This window comes from Xyrauchen texanus, chromosome 19, assembly GCF_025860055.1.
Source record: "Xyrauchen texanus isolate HMW12.3.18 chromosome 19, RBS_HiC_50CHRs, whole genome shotgun sequence".
Taxonomy (NCBI): domain Eukaryota; kingdom Metazoa; phylum Chordata; class Actinopteri; order Cypriniformes; family Catostomidae; genus Xyrauchen; species Xyrauchen texanus.
In genome coordinates, this window is record NC_068294.1 from 7252277 (window position 1) to 7266490 (window position 14214).

At 37.8% G+C, this 14214-nt stretch overlaps 1 protein-coding gene across 1 annotated transcript; it reads right to left on the reverse strand.

The window, feature by feature from the left end:
• Positions 1-231: 231 nt before the first annotated feature.
• Positions 232-13466, reverse strand: LOC127660179 (transmembrane and coiled-coil domain-containing protein 6-like). The gene is made up of 13 exons (XM_052150288.1): positions 13215-13466; positions 12951-13063; positions 12714-12820; positions 10356-10539; positions 10168-10272; positions 9920-10011; positions 9620-9736; positions 9311-9425; positions 7091-7262; positions 6840-6934; positions 4946-5113; positions 1934-2059; positions 232-1724 (listed from the first exon to the last, which is right to left on the reverse strand). The coding sequence occupies exons 1-13, from the start codon at positions 13303-13305 to the stop codon at positions 1704-1706; spliced, it is 1506 nt and encodes a 501-aa protein (XP_052006248.1). The 5' UTR covers positions 13306-13466; the 3' UTR covers positions 232-1703.
• Positions 13467-14214: the final 748 nt, after the last annotated feature.

The following is a 14214-nucleotide window of genomic DNA, read 5'->3' on the forward strand; positions in this document are numbered from 1 at the left end:
ACTGAACAGTGCGCGCTTACATAAAGGCTTTCATATCAGGCATACAGTAGCTGTTTTCCACTGTTTTCAATGGAGTTTTACCCTGTAATAACAAAGTAATACCATATACAAATAGCAATATCTATTAATACTTTGCCTGTATATAATACCTATAGATAAATATTAATATAACAGAATGCACACTGGAGGCAAATGTTTGAATTAATGTAAAGACTTTGCTCTTATGGTACTTTTATTCACCAAAGTGGCATACAACTGATCACAATGAATAGTCAGGACATTAATAATGTAAAAGATTATTATTACAATCTTCTTAAATATAAGGCCTGCACCCCTGAATCTTCTCTTTACTATTGTACATGAATCTGGTGTTGAGCAGGTAGAATTCAATGAAGCTGTCAGCTGAGGACATGTGAGACGTCTATTTCTCAAACTAGAGACTCTGATGTACTTATCCTCTTGTTTAGTTGTACAGCTGGTCTTCCAAATCTCTTTCTGTCCTTGTTAGAGCCAGTTGTGCTTTGACTTTGAAGACTGTAGTGTACACATTTGTATGAAATCTTCAGTTTATTGGCAATTTCAAGCATTGTATAACATTCATTCCTCAAAACAATGATTGACTGATGAGTTTCTAGAGAAAGCTGTTTCTTTTTTGCCATTTTTGACCTAATATTGACCTTAAGACATGCCAGTCCATTGTATACTGTGGCAACTCAAAAACAAGCACAAAGACAATGTTACGCTTCATTTAATGAACCAAATAGCATTCAACTGTGTTTGATATAATGGCAAGTGATTTTCAACTGTTATTACAATAAAACTGTACATTCTTGATCTTAGCCAACACTACCATCCTGTGTGAAAGAACTTAATTTAATTAATTTTAATTTAATTTAAAGTTGTACCAATAACTATAGGGCCAAAGATTATTTAGCAGAGATGGGCCACTTTTATTAAAATTAATGGGAGAAATTGGAATGCCCAACAGCAGCCAATGGTCAATGGATGTAGGAAGTCCCACCTTACATGTAAAAGAGCCAATCACCTTTTAGATACAGAAATCACCAGTCAATTAACTCGACAACGTGCATGCGCTATACAAGCTGAGAAAATAGATTCTTTTTTTTACATAATCAGAGGTCAAGAAACATAATTTATGTCCTTTGATCATTATGTTGACCAACTCCTGAGACCATTCCAAAGATGGACTGACTTGCTGGAAAGTCTTTGATAGTGACTATGATGTATTGGACCTATGGTTATCATGGTAAATTTTAGATTGGAAATACGTTTACAACAGAATTATACTATTTTATTCATGAAATAGAAATATAATATATATCTGCATACAAAACAAATACAGCAGTATTAACTTTTTTTGTACAGTGAAGCTGTCATATTCACTGATCACTGCAGTATTACATTTTGAAGACACAATCAGTTTTGGCACTTGTATAATAATTGTACCATATAATATGCTGTATTTTGCATCAATGGGTCAGTGGGAACAGCAGGTAGCAGCAAACATGAGCATGCTTTACATGGGCAGAAAAAAGACGTTTATTCTGTTTTACACTTCAGAAAACCAGAGTATATGAATAACTTTACAAGTGCTTAAATGCAAAAAAACAACTTCTGTCTTGAGTAACCGACAGAGAAATGTAAACAATTAATCTCTGCTGTTCTGACTTTGGACTCCTGTGTTATGATGAAAGGCTCTCCACCTTTAAAACAAACAGAAAAAAAGGAATGTGAATATAGATAAGTAAATTGTATTTATTTATGTAAAAAAAACAACCTGTCTGCAATTGGTCAGACAGTCCCGCCCCAAACTTATGCCATTGGTTGATTCAATGTTGCTGTGTTAGACCAGTCAGTATCAAAGGTTCTCAAACCAACAGAGCAACATAAATATGAATAAGTCTATGCTGACCTCAGAGAAAGAAGGGAAGTGATGATGGAGAATGTAGGCGGCTCTAACACGCTGCTCTACTTCACTGTTATACTGAATCGCTTCCAGCAGAGGAACCCCATTCATCCTCGTGAACTCCTCAAGCACCTGTCAAGAGCAGCAGTGCTTCAGTTCACCTGGCTTGTTGAGTGACTGTGAGTGAGCCAATCATACATTTCAAGTTTTATTGGTCACATACATAACCATACACAGTACGACATGTAGTGAAATTCTTAGTACAACTTTTCTCTCCACAGTTTAAGATGAGAGAGAGAGGGAGAGGGAGAGGGAGAGGGAGAGGGAGAGAGAGAGAGAGAGAGAGAGAGAGAGAGAGAGAGAGTGTAGAAATAGAAGTAAAAAAAGAAATTCTAAAAATTTAAGATTAAGAAATAAAAAAGATGGGAATATATACTCTGGAGAATTTACAACACAATAAAATAGGAAAAAGAAGAAATATACACTTTATGTATAAAGTATGACAGATGTAGAGGTGGTTTCAGCAACAGTTTGACTGGCAATATGTTCATTGTGCAAGGTAAAGTGCAATTGTGCAGTAATGTTGACCTGCAACAGGCTGATGTTATAGAGGTGATGTTGTAGATGTATAATAATGATAATGCAGAGTGTAATATTGCTTCAAGCATGTGGTGTTGAATAGTGAAAATATTCCTGGTTTTGTCCTTTGTGGTTTGAGCCTGGGGAAAGATGCTCTTTCTCATTCTCTCCGTTTTGACCACCAGGGAGTGGAAGCGTTTCCCTGACCACAACAAAGAGAAGAGTCCATTATTAGGATGGCTGAGGTCTTTCATGATCTTCCTGGCTTTGGTCCAGCATTGTTTGCTATAGATGGACTGCAGTTCAGGGAGTTTGATGTGGGTGATGCGCTCAGCTGATCTCACAACTCTTTGTAGAGCCAGTCTATCTTGTTTTGTGCAGTTTCCAAACCAGGCTGTGATGTTTCCTGTCAGGCTGCTCTCCATGGTATAGATGTAAATGTTTTTTTAGCACCATAGAGGTGGTAAAGTTGCTGACGGGCCTTCTTCACCAGGGTGTTAATGTGTCAGTTCCATGACAGATTGTGTGAGATGTGTATGCCAAGATATCGGAAATGGTCCACTCTCTCCACTGTGGCCCCGTTGATCATAATGGGGTGGCAGTTCCTCACCAGCTTTGTGCTGAAGTCCACTATCAGCTCCTTTGACTTGCTGACATTCAAAATGAGGTTGTTCTCCAGGCACCAGTCTTCCAGGCCTTTGATCTTCTGCAGACAGGCCTTCTTGTCATTATCAGAGATCAGGCCCACCACAACAGTGTCGTCAGCAAACTTGACAGTGGTGGTAGAGTTGGAAGTGGCTACACAGTCATAAGTGTACAATGAGTACAGCAGGGGGCTTCGAACGCAACCCTGGGGGGCTCCAGTGTTGAGGGTGAGACATGTCTGTCCACCCTTACCGCTTGTGGCCTGTCAGTCAGGAAGTTGGAGATTCACTGATGCAGAGATGGGCTAAATCCTAGGTCCTCCAACTTGATGGTGAGTTTAGAGGGAATTATAGTTTTAAAAGCTGAAATGTAAATCAACAAACAGCATTTTAACATAATTTCCCTTCCTCTTGTCCAGACAATCTATGACTGTGTGAAGGAGATGTGTGATGTCATCGTCCGTTGAGTGATTTGGATGGTAAGCAAACTGTAAGGGATCCAGGGTGTCAGGTAGTGAGGAGGTGATGAAGTCTCTGACCAGTCTTTCAAAGCACTTCATCACAATTGAGGTCAGTGCTACAGGACGATAGTCATTAAGGCAGGAAGGTTGGGGTTTCTTGATGGTCATTTTCTCATTTTGTCTCTCATAGTTGAAGTGAACCTATGATGAAAATTACAGGGCTCTCTCATCTTTTTAATTGGGAAAACTTGCACAATTGGTGGCTGACCAAATACTTTTTTGCCCCACTGTACAAGCACCCGTTATCTCTATTGGCGCTATCAGCACCATTAACCTGCAGCCTCGAAGCGAAAATAAAAAGTGTTCAGCTCGTCTGCGAGAGAAGCATCAGTGTTCGTTTTATAGACCGTTATCGTTCTCAATCCCTGCCACAGGCTTCTAGAGCCACCCTGTTGAAACTGTGACTCCAATTTCTTCCCATAACGCCGCTTTGCCTCCCTCACTGCTCTGCATGTGTTGTAAGATGCGATTTTGTAATTGTCCATGTTCCCAGTGGCGAGCCCCACTTTATAGGCAGAGGTGCCGGATTGACAGAGCGTCGTGGATTGATTCCCTCAGAACCGGAGTTTGTTCTCGAGGAAGGTAGAAAGTGTGACATTTGATGGTCAGATGCTCCAGGTTAGGTATGCAGGAACGTGTGAGAAGAACAATGCTCACCCTGTCGCACCAGCTGTTGTTAACCATCAGACATACACCACCTCCCCTTGACTTCCCTGACTCCAGTGTTCTGTCCATGCAAAAAACTGAAATGAACTCGGCTGGCTGGATGGCGTGGTCCGGAATCGCTGGGTTCAGCCATATCTCCGGAGGTATGGCAGAGGAGGTTGTAGTCTCTAAGGTCCCTTTGGAACTTAACCCTGGCCCTGAAGTCGTCCAGCTTGTTCTTCAGTGACTGAACGTTGACTAGCAGAATACTAGGCAGGAGAGCATGGTGGATGCGAGTCCTCAGTCTGTTCCTGACACCGGCTCGTTTTCCTCGGGGCCGCCATTTCAGGTCGCATCCCTTGTTCTTCCTTAGAATCTCGCTTGGCCAGCATGTGTCCGGTGTTAAAACGACGATGGGTGAGTAAGATGTAGACCAACAGAGATGAGAGTATGTCTGTCGTAATTGATAGTAGCAATGGTGAGAAGTAAGAAAGCTTAAAATAACTTAGTGCAAGAGAAAAAAAGCAAACTGTGTTCGGAGCAGTCGTGATGGCAGCCGACCTCACCAGCGCTGGAAGTACTAAGCTACATATAGTGATACATGTGAAGTGTTTACAGGTTCTGTTCACCTGCGGGCTGCTGGATAGCAGCATGTACAGCACCTCCAGGCTCAGAGTAACCACCTCAGGCTCAGCCATCTTCAGTGTGGCACAGAGAGCAGTGAGCAGCCCCACATCAGTCAACCCAACACAGTAGTGTGTGCCATGATGGGCGATATTTCCTACAACTCTCAGCACCTTTTACAAAACAGACAGCATACAGGGAATGATAGAACTGAAATTTGGGTGTGTATGTCAACACAATGTCGACGTGACAGTGAATATGAGTATTTTGGAATTGAAACAACAAGGAAGAGAAACCTAAAAATAAAATCAATCATGTGCTTATACCAATCTGTTCAAACAGTGATTTACTATGAGAACCAGCATCTAATTATTAATCAGAATCAAACAAGTATCTCCATCAACAGGTGTGTGTTTTGGGCCAATTGGCAGAACTGTTACTTGCACTCTTACCTTCAATGTTCGTATACATGTTTTTTAATGTCTTGAAAACGTATTTGTATATACACTACTCTCAATCTGGCGTCTCTGGATCCCCTTATCCCTCTCCCGCTGATTGGCCAACTCAGCGATATGCGTGCACCCTCATGGCCTGGCCACACCCTCCAACTCATCACAATAGCATATATAAATATTTGCTGAGAAAGTCCCTCAAATAACAATAATTCAATATATAATTATGAGATAATTATAAATAGTTATATTTAAATAATTACAAATAAACTCCTCTGCCACAATAATTTATTGAATTTTAATTATCTGAATATATATTATAAAAAACTATTATTCAGATAATTAAAATGCATTACATTATTGTGGCAAAGGAGTTTAAAGCATTGATAAGTCAATACAAAAAGTGGCTATAGAATCCAATGTATTGTTTACTACCATATTATTGATCATAAATCAATCATTGGCATACAGTTCACAGCAATCCATTTCACGTGAATTTGTCAATCAGTTGGAGATTTATTATGAGGGCTTGTCTAAAAACACGTCAATGTATACCTGCGTCAGACGGATGTTTTTGGAGCGTCTCACTTTGGTTGAGTAGCGTCATAAACATAACATGCTTCGTTCACAGTGTCAAGTTAAACGTAGTATAATACATAGAAAAACACGTCTTGAGATCCCTAAATCGAGAGTAGCGTTGCATCAAGCTGTGTTTTGAATGCAAGAACATATCATCTTGTTGCTGTCTGCTGAAGTGTTGATTTGTTCTCTGTATAAGCTGTGACTCGACCATACAGCTGAAGTTTCACTTACTGCCCCCTGGAGAAAACAGGTGATACTTCAAGCTTGAATTGCTCATGAATATTCCTTATTATGGTCTGGGAACATGATTAATTGTGTTAATTTTAAACGCGTTATTTTTTATATAATTAAACGAAATTAACGCATTAAATCGACAAAGGAGATTTTTTTTAATTATAAGCAAACGTTAATGATTTCGTCATTTGATTATTGATTTTGTTTTCAGTATTGAAAGCAAATCAATAATTTACACAGGATGCTATTGTTTTCCAACACATTTTAGTGACATTACAAAAGTTTTTTCTAAAAAATTAAAATGATAATTTAATAAAAAACTTTTTTTTTTCTAATATAAAAGAATGTTGCTAAAAATAACTAGTGAAAATGTTGGCAGGGAAAGTAAAAATCTGAACTACTAGACCAAAAATATCTTATTGTTAAGCCCTGTATTACAAAACAAGCAATTTCCAAAAATTCTTGAAATGAAACAATAATTAGTTACAAAAATTTTTAAGTGACTTTTTAAAGTTATCCTTTAATATGGATCAATTTAAGGTCATCACACCCAATCATTTTTTCTTGTGACAGCCTAATAATATATTTTAAGCCTAATGCATATATACGTATATGCTTGCACATTACTCACCATAGAGTTGATTCCTTTAGAGAAAGACAGAAGCTGAATTAACACAGGAACTAATTTAAGGAGCAGCAGACCAGAGCAAAACACACTGGAACCAGCTAAGAAAAATAAAATTATGCATCACAGTCATACTGTAAATTCTGAGAATGGTGTTTTCTCCAATCAAACACAAGTTTAGTTTATTTTATTTTGGATTGTTATGTACTGAGTTAATGGGGTAGGAAAATGTCACATCTTAAATGTGTCCTGCTCACCGGTAAGGTTGTTGAGGGTCCACAAGCTCTCTCTACACAGAGCCGGGTGAGGGTGAAGATAAGCCTGGCTGAAGACACACAGGGCGGCGAGGAGACGAGTGTCCTCTGGCATTATATCACACCCTCCGCTTACCAGTAGGTTACCAAGGCAACGCAAGAGTGGCCAAATGAGCTGCACAGCAAAAACCAAAGTCATGGTCCAGAAAGAAGCAGGTATGATTACTCTGACAGAAAGTTTTTCAGAGGAAGAGTGTTAGCATGTCTTACATGTGCTTTGATGAACCAACAGTTTTTTTCAGTATATTACTGAAACAACAGTGTCATTTGTTCAGTTTTAGGGCTGAGGGTCAATTATTGTCAGAGAGCTTGATTACACCTTTTGTTTGCATTACAGTGAGAATTATATTTTTCATTCATTATTATGGCAATTAAAAAAAGAGGGGTGGTATGTGCTTATAAAATTTACTGGTGGAAAATAAATCAGTCGTTTGCCCTTTCCACCACCTTGGTTATTGGTATCTGTAAAATCCACTATTGGTCGACCTCTATAAATTGGCATATATTTATTGCCAATAACCAATAGTTCCAAAGTGATTATCGGTAAAATTGATATAACGGTCTACCTGTAAAAATGTGATTTCATACAAAAATGCTTTAAGAGAGTCTAGTCTATTTGTCATTTTTAAATGTGCACTATTTATCCTCTAAAGGGGTCATGACATGAGGAATCATTTTTTGAATCTTTTGACAAATAAGACACCTTGTGCCCATCTGGACTATTTTTTTTAAGTTTTTCTACATAAACATGCAATGGACGAACTTCTTCGACCATAATCATGCATCTAGCGCCACTTTTAAAAGATGCAATGTCAAGTTATAACTCTTAAAAGGAGTCCGCATTCTGCGTTTTGAGTATAAATGTGTACTGGTGTGCCACGTTTTAAGAGCAGTAAAAGCTCAACTTTTAAAAACATATCTGTTCAGCTCCATTCCATTGCTGCCGCTGGCTGGGAGAACCGCGTCTCGTCAAGAGAAAACAGATGGCAGAAGATGTGAGATGTCGCACTTTTGAAGACCAGCATCTCAACTTTGGCCTCTGTTGAAGCACCCAAACATCAGGAAAGAGCAGTTGAAGTTTAACAAAGTTCCTGATCGCACCAGTATAGGATATGTGTGTGCATCATGTTTCACTGTGCATTAGATTGTGTTCAGTATACAGCATTTTAGCATGGACTGAATATGTGTTTGGTTCATTTCAGCAGGTATTATATGCGTTATTGGATCATATCAGCATGAATTGCTTGTAAAGTAGTCACAAGATTATTCAAACTTTGCAAAGGAACTGTTATTGAAAGATGGGGAAGTTAAAAACACTATTGGACCTGATCGGAAAACTGTAATTGACCAATTCCATTCATGCGTCAATGAATATCAAGGCTTGATATTTACAGTTTATGGTGCTGATGTGCTGGAGTGAACAGTTGGATACATTCAGATGCAATGTGTTGGGTGTGTTATGTGTAAACCCTGAAAATGAGTTTTGTATTGTTGTGGAGCTGATTCATTTGCATCTGAATTTCAAATATATATGCCTGAATTCAAGGGGCTGCACGTTAGGCAATCATACATTTACATTTACATTGAAGTTTAAAGGAGGCGCTTAGGGCAAAACCGAGTGTTTCAGACAGAGGGACAGAGACTAAGTAGAAAATGATCATATATTACAAAATTTTTGTGGCACAAAGAATTATATGTGATCCTCAGGGAAAATAATAACAAAAAGATTATGTCATGACCTCTTTAATACACTGTACTATTGGACTGATTGTGGATTTAAAGTGTACTATTCAGATTAGATTTTTGATGTTGTGACAAATTATCCAATGTGTACTAATTATATGAATTTTGGGTTTCTATATATTTGTTTAATCATTGTGGATTTCAAATTATTTTGACTATGTTATGTGGGTGTGAATATGCTCATGATTAATTAATGATTGAAATTCACTGGCTGTTGCCATCACTTTAATATGATATTGGTGTGTTATGCACTAACTAATGCAGTTGGTCTGTTGATATGAGTTGGCTCAAAAAAATAAATGCATTATATTACGGGTAATTGAGTGCCTTGCATGTTCTTTTGACAATAAAAGATTTTGATTCTAATCCAGATAGAAAGTATATTTGTAAATTAGGCAATACGTCTATGTGATGACTGACCAGCTCCATTCCATCCAAAAGGTTTCCTTGAGCAACAGCACCTCCTAGTTTTATTAAAACAGCGGTGCACTGTGAGAGGACCCCTTGAGAGAGCAGCATTGAGTTATCCACATTACTGCAAATCAGAACATCAATGTCATATTTCAACCCTGCTGGCATCAATCTTTCATTTCTATAAAGGTCAAAGGATATTTGATGTAATCTAACAGACTGGGACAATATGCTACAAACAGGTTTAGAACCATTCTCTGTTATTTTCTGGAACTGTTGAGTAACAAGTTTTTATGTAAGCAGAAAAGGCCACCACACCTGCTGACTAAATAGTGCAAACACCACGCACACTCAAATGCCGGTCCAAACCCAAACTCTGCATCTGGAGTTATCGCTGAGATCAAATGAGGGATTATTCCAGAAGCCATGACTGCTCTTAGGGGTTTAAAATAAAATACAATGCAATAGAAGATCATGTTATTTGCCATGAACCACTCAGTATTTCATTATATTATATTTTATCAATTTCAGTGTGCCAACATTTTCAGTTAAACAGACTACAAAAGTATTTCAAACTAACATGAGAAGTTAATAAAACACACAAGGAAGATAACTTACGGGATGATTTGTTCAGTTGCATCTTTGGCTTGCAGCAGCTGAGATAAAGTAAACCCAACCGCCTCCACCACAGCCAGATTATACCTCTGATTCTAGAGCAGAGAAACAATCCTATTCATACACAATCAGCTTCTGTTGAGGTGAAACCAGCAGAAATCAAGCTCTTACACTTTTCATTTTTTTATTCAGCTCCTGATTTTGAACCTTAAAGTGATGATATATTGTTAGCAAACTATATAAAAACTTACCTGAAAGCAGTTTGTCAGGGCAGAAACCATTCCCTGAGCCAGGAGCTTCTCTCTAACTACAGCACTGTCAGGACACAGGTTCCCTAGAGTGTATAAACAGAGTTCCTAAAGGAAAGAATGAGAACAAAAACTCAACGAAGTCTTCTGCATCCCACTGGTATTGACTTTAAAGCAAGTAACACACTGACCATTAACTTGGTGCTCTGACCAGAGAGGTAGGTGAGGAGATACGGGCCAGCAGGCAGACAGGCCTGACCAACACTGGGGTGAGGAGAGTGAGACAGCTCATGGAGACAACATGCTGCTTCCAGCTGACACTGAGCATTATGACCACTGAGCTGTCCCACCAACATATGCATACTGTTCTCTGATCTAAAAAAAAAAGAAAAAGACACTTCCTTTAGCACTGCATTTGTGAGAATATGTGACTATACAACACAGTACAAAACGGTACTTTAATGCTGGGTTGATGAAGCCTTGTCTGAAAGTTTAAACTAGTTTTAAAAGTTTAAAAACTGCTTTTTGTTTTTTTTAAAGTTGGAGTTTGTATTAAAGGGGTAGTTCACCCAAAAATGAAAATTCAGTCATTATTTACTCACCCCTGTGTTGTTATAACCCATATGACTTTCCTTCTTTTTCTTCACACAAAGGGAGAATTTGTGAAACAAATGTGTGTTCAGTGATGTCATACAATGGCAGTTTATGGTGACCACCTCTTAAAAGCTTCAAAAGAATGCAAAAGTATACTTCAGAAGTGTAATAAATTATTCCATGAGACTCATGATTGTTATGAAAGTATATGATAAGGTTTGTTGATAATCAAAATTTAAAATGTTCACTGACCATTCATCTCCTGTGCACATTCATGACAGTGCACAAGATCAACAGTTCACGCAGCCCCCTTGTGACATTGGGGGGTTCAAGCAAAAAACTTGTTTTTAAAAACAGGTCCTCCACAACGATAATAACAACAGAACACAACACAGCTGCAATAAAAGCAGAGAACAGAACTTAGTAAACCTGTCAGAAGAATTTATAGGAGAAGAACTGATGCATTTCTATGCCCAGCCTTATTTATTTGGACCGGTACCAGTTCATAGTTGACAGAGTCACTCGTGTGATGCCAAAAATAGAAAACAAGCGATTGAAAGAATGTACCATCACTCATCACAGCTGTTTTGGACAAAAACTCAGATTAACTTATACCTTTTATTGCATGTGGTTTGACATCAGGTTAGGACACGGTGTGACTGTGGCTGCTTGTAGCATGAGTCTCATGGAATCATTTATTACACTTCTGAATTATAATTTTGCATTCTTTTGAAGCTTGAAGAGGTGGTCACCATAAACTGCCATTGTATGACATCACTGAACACAACTTTTTCACCCAATTTCTTCCTTTGTGTTAAGAAAAAGTCATATGTGGTTATAACAGCACTTTTGGTTTTGTTTAGGGATTTTGAAAAAACCCTGAACAAAATTTGTAGAATAACATTTTTGAAATCAGAATTTTGGCTTCATCAAGCCAACACAATCATTAATTTTCAATATTCTTCTCACTAAAATCTTGGTGTTAATATAATTTATTAAAATGTTACTATTAAAACTATATTTACTATTACAAAAAGTCAAATTAAATTTGTGGTTTAGTTTAGGTGTTATATGGGTTATGTTTATTTCACCTGAAAATCAAATAAATAAATAAAAAAAATAATAATACTAATAATTTTCATAAAGGAAATGAAGCCTAATTTGAGAAGCATTAAGATTTTTTGCATTGTTACATCGTTTTCATGTAGCTTCTCACTTCCAGAAAAGCCGGACACTACGTGACCCAATGTGATTATTAAACCGCAAAAGGCTATTTCATTAAATAAATATGTGGTCTGTATGTGCCTCATGCTACATAGTGTATTAGGGCTCTGCTTGCTGTCATCTGCAACAAAAAGAGCATGTGATGCTCATGATGGTGTTTTAGAGCTCCTTGGTATGTGCAGCCGGCTTCACATTTCACATGCAAACATTCTCATTACAACGCAGCCTTTGTGGTTCAATAATCACACTAGGACTTGACGTGATCTTAAGTTGTGCGCTGAATGTTCACACAATGACATTCGTATCGTTAGATGGTATCGTTTTTTGTTATCAGAGCATTTTTCGATGAGCACGGTATTGGACCCGATTCCGATATCAGGACATCCCTTCTTTGTAGTATTTGTTATACTAAAAGTAATAATAATAATAATAATAAGATATTAGTGTCCAGACACCTGTTTTACAGTAACGATGTTCTAATCAGAATCACCATTGTGAATAATGAAATCTACAAACAAAGTTAAACATCCAGACGCATTAAAGTTTTTAGAACTGATGGGGAAATGTGCTTAATTGTCATGTCATTGTAATTTTTTCTCTGGGGTGAAATAGAACTCTGACCTGTTTTCATGATCATCACCCATTAACTAAAAGTTAAATTAGTTAGCCTTGATCAAAGTGTAATCATAAAATAAGTTCAAATAAGCTGTGTCCTGATTTTGAAGTCATACTTGATGAAAGTGAGTTGTGTGTCAGGGTTTCTAAGTGCTTTTCTTAAAGATGCCAGATGAGCTGCCTTCTCGACACCACACTGGACTCCACGTATCATCTCTCTGACCTGATGTTATATAAACAACACACAGTAAAAACAGGGGCATTTTAGATGGTTGAGACAGAGCTGTCGTCCTCTTCAATACATGCAGTATACAGCCTAGTAGAAAACCTAATGAGCATCTCTGATGAGTTACATGTTCCAGTGAAAGAGGGGCGGAGCTTGTTTCCAAAGAGACTTCTTCATCATCCTCATTCAGCATAAGTCTCTTACTGATGAGTTGTCTGTCTCTCCTCGCCTGTCTAAGTGCTATGAAAGAATACACGCATTAATAATATATAATAAACATTCAAATCAATGCAAACTTGATGTAATGTCAAAGGTTGCCATGAGAGGACACAATAAAGGTGACACAGGTTTAGGAAGAGTCAAACGCACGCGCGCGCACACACACACAAACCTTTCTCAAACTCTCTTTTCTTCTGTTTAAACTCGTCCAAATCATTGGCAGATCGGCTTGCTTTGTGGCGGACGCTTTTCAGTCTCCACATCTTTTATGATCTCCACGTTCAGTTCTCTTAATCAAATTACGCGATTAGCGTGTTAGTTAAATGCAATAGTTTGCTCTTACTTGGATGCATAATAAAGACTTTACTCTTAACACATATTTGAAAACATCCGCTGTCAGGTTGCAGTGGACATTTCCAGTGAAGTTGTAACTTGTGCACTGAAAAAACTACTTTTCAAAATAAAAGTGCCCAAGTTCCTTCTTCTTCTTCTTTAGGTTTTATGGCGGGTTTCGAACCAACTTAAAAGGTGCATAGCGCCACCATCTGTGATGGAGTGTGAATATAATGAACTCTCTGTTTCTCCCTCTTCCCTATATCCTATATTTTAATCCACTGCACCTAATAAATCTCATTATTGCACTCATTTGTTTCCCCGCATTTGGACCATCATTTAAGATATTGCTTATTATGAATTCTTGAGTTCCTAATGTTTGAAATTCTTCCTTAAGACTCCTCCTTTCTCTTTCACATACAGGACATACCATCAACACATGCTCTACTGTTTCCTCTATTGCACAAGCCTCACATAAACCTGTATTATGTTTCCTGTGATGTGTAATGTATAGTTAAGATTCGAATGCCCTGTCATTAGATGTGTGAATATAACTTGTTCTAATCTACTTATATATGTTATAAATGATTTGACCTTTTTTTAATGCTCCTTTGTACCTTATGATAATGTCTTCCTGTTTGACATGAATACCTATAAGTCTGCCATTTCCTATTGCATGCTTCCAATACCAAATGTTTCCCTTCTGATCTGCTAAGTGAAATATTTATACTTGGTTCATCCATCCTTAATGATTCTTTATCCATTTTGTCTGCTTCTTCATTGCCTTGAATTCCCATATGTGCTGGTACCCACATGAAATGAATTATTATTCCTATCTG

What these genes read in the sequence shown, in the direction of transcription:
- LOC127660179 (XM_052150288.1), bottom strand. Translation starts at nt 13,305, where the DNA reads ATGTGGAGACTGAAAAGCGTCCGCCACAAAGCAAGCCGATCTGCCAAT. An exon ending in GAAAAGAGAGTTTGAGAAAG is followed by an intron (nt 13,064 to 13,214) that starts GTTTGTGTGTGT and finishes ATTCTTTCATAG; the next exon opens with CACTTAGACAGGCGAGGAGA. An exon ending in TGCTATCCAGCAGCCCGCAG is followed by an intron (nt 2,060 to 4,945) that starts GTGAACAGAACC and finishes TGCTCTTGACAG; the next exon opens with GTGCTTGAGGAGTTCACGAG.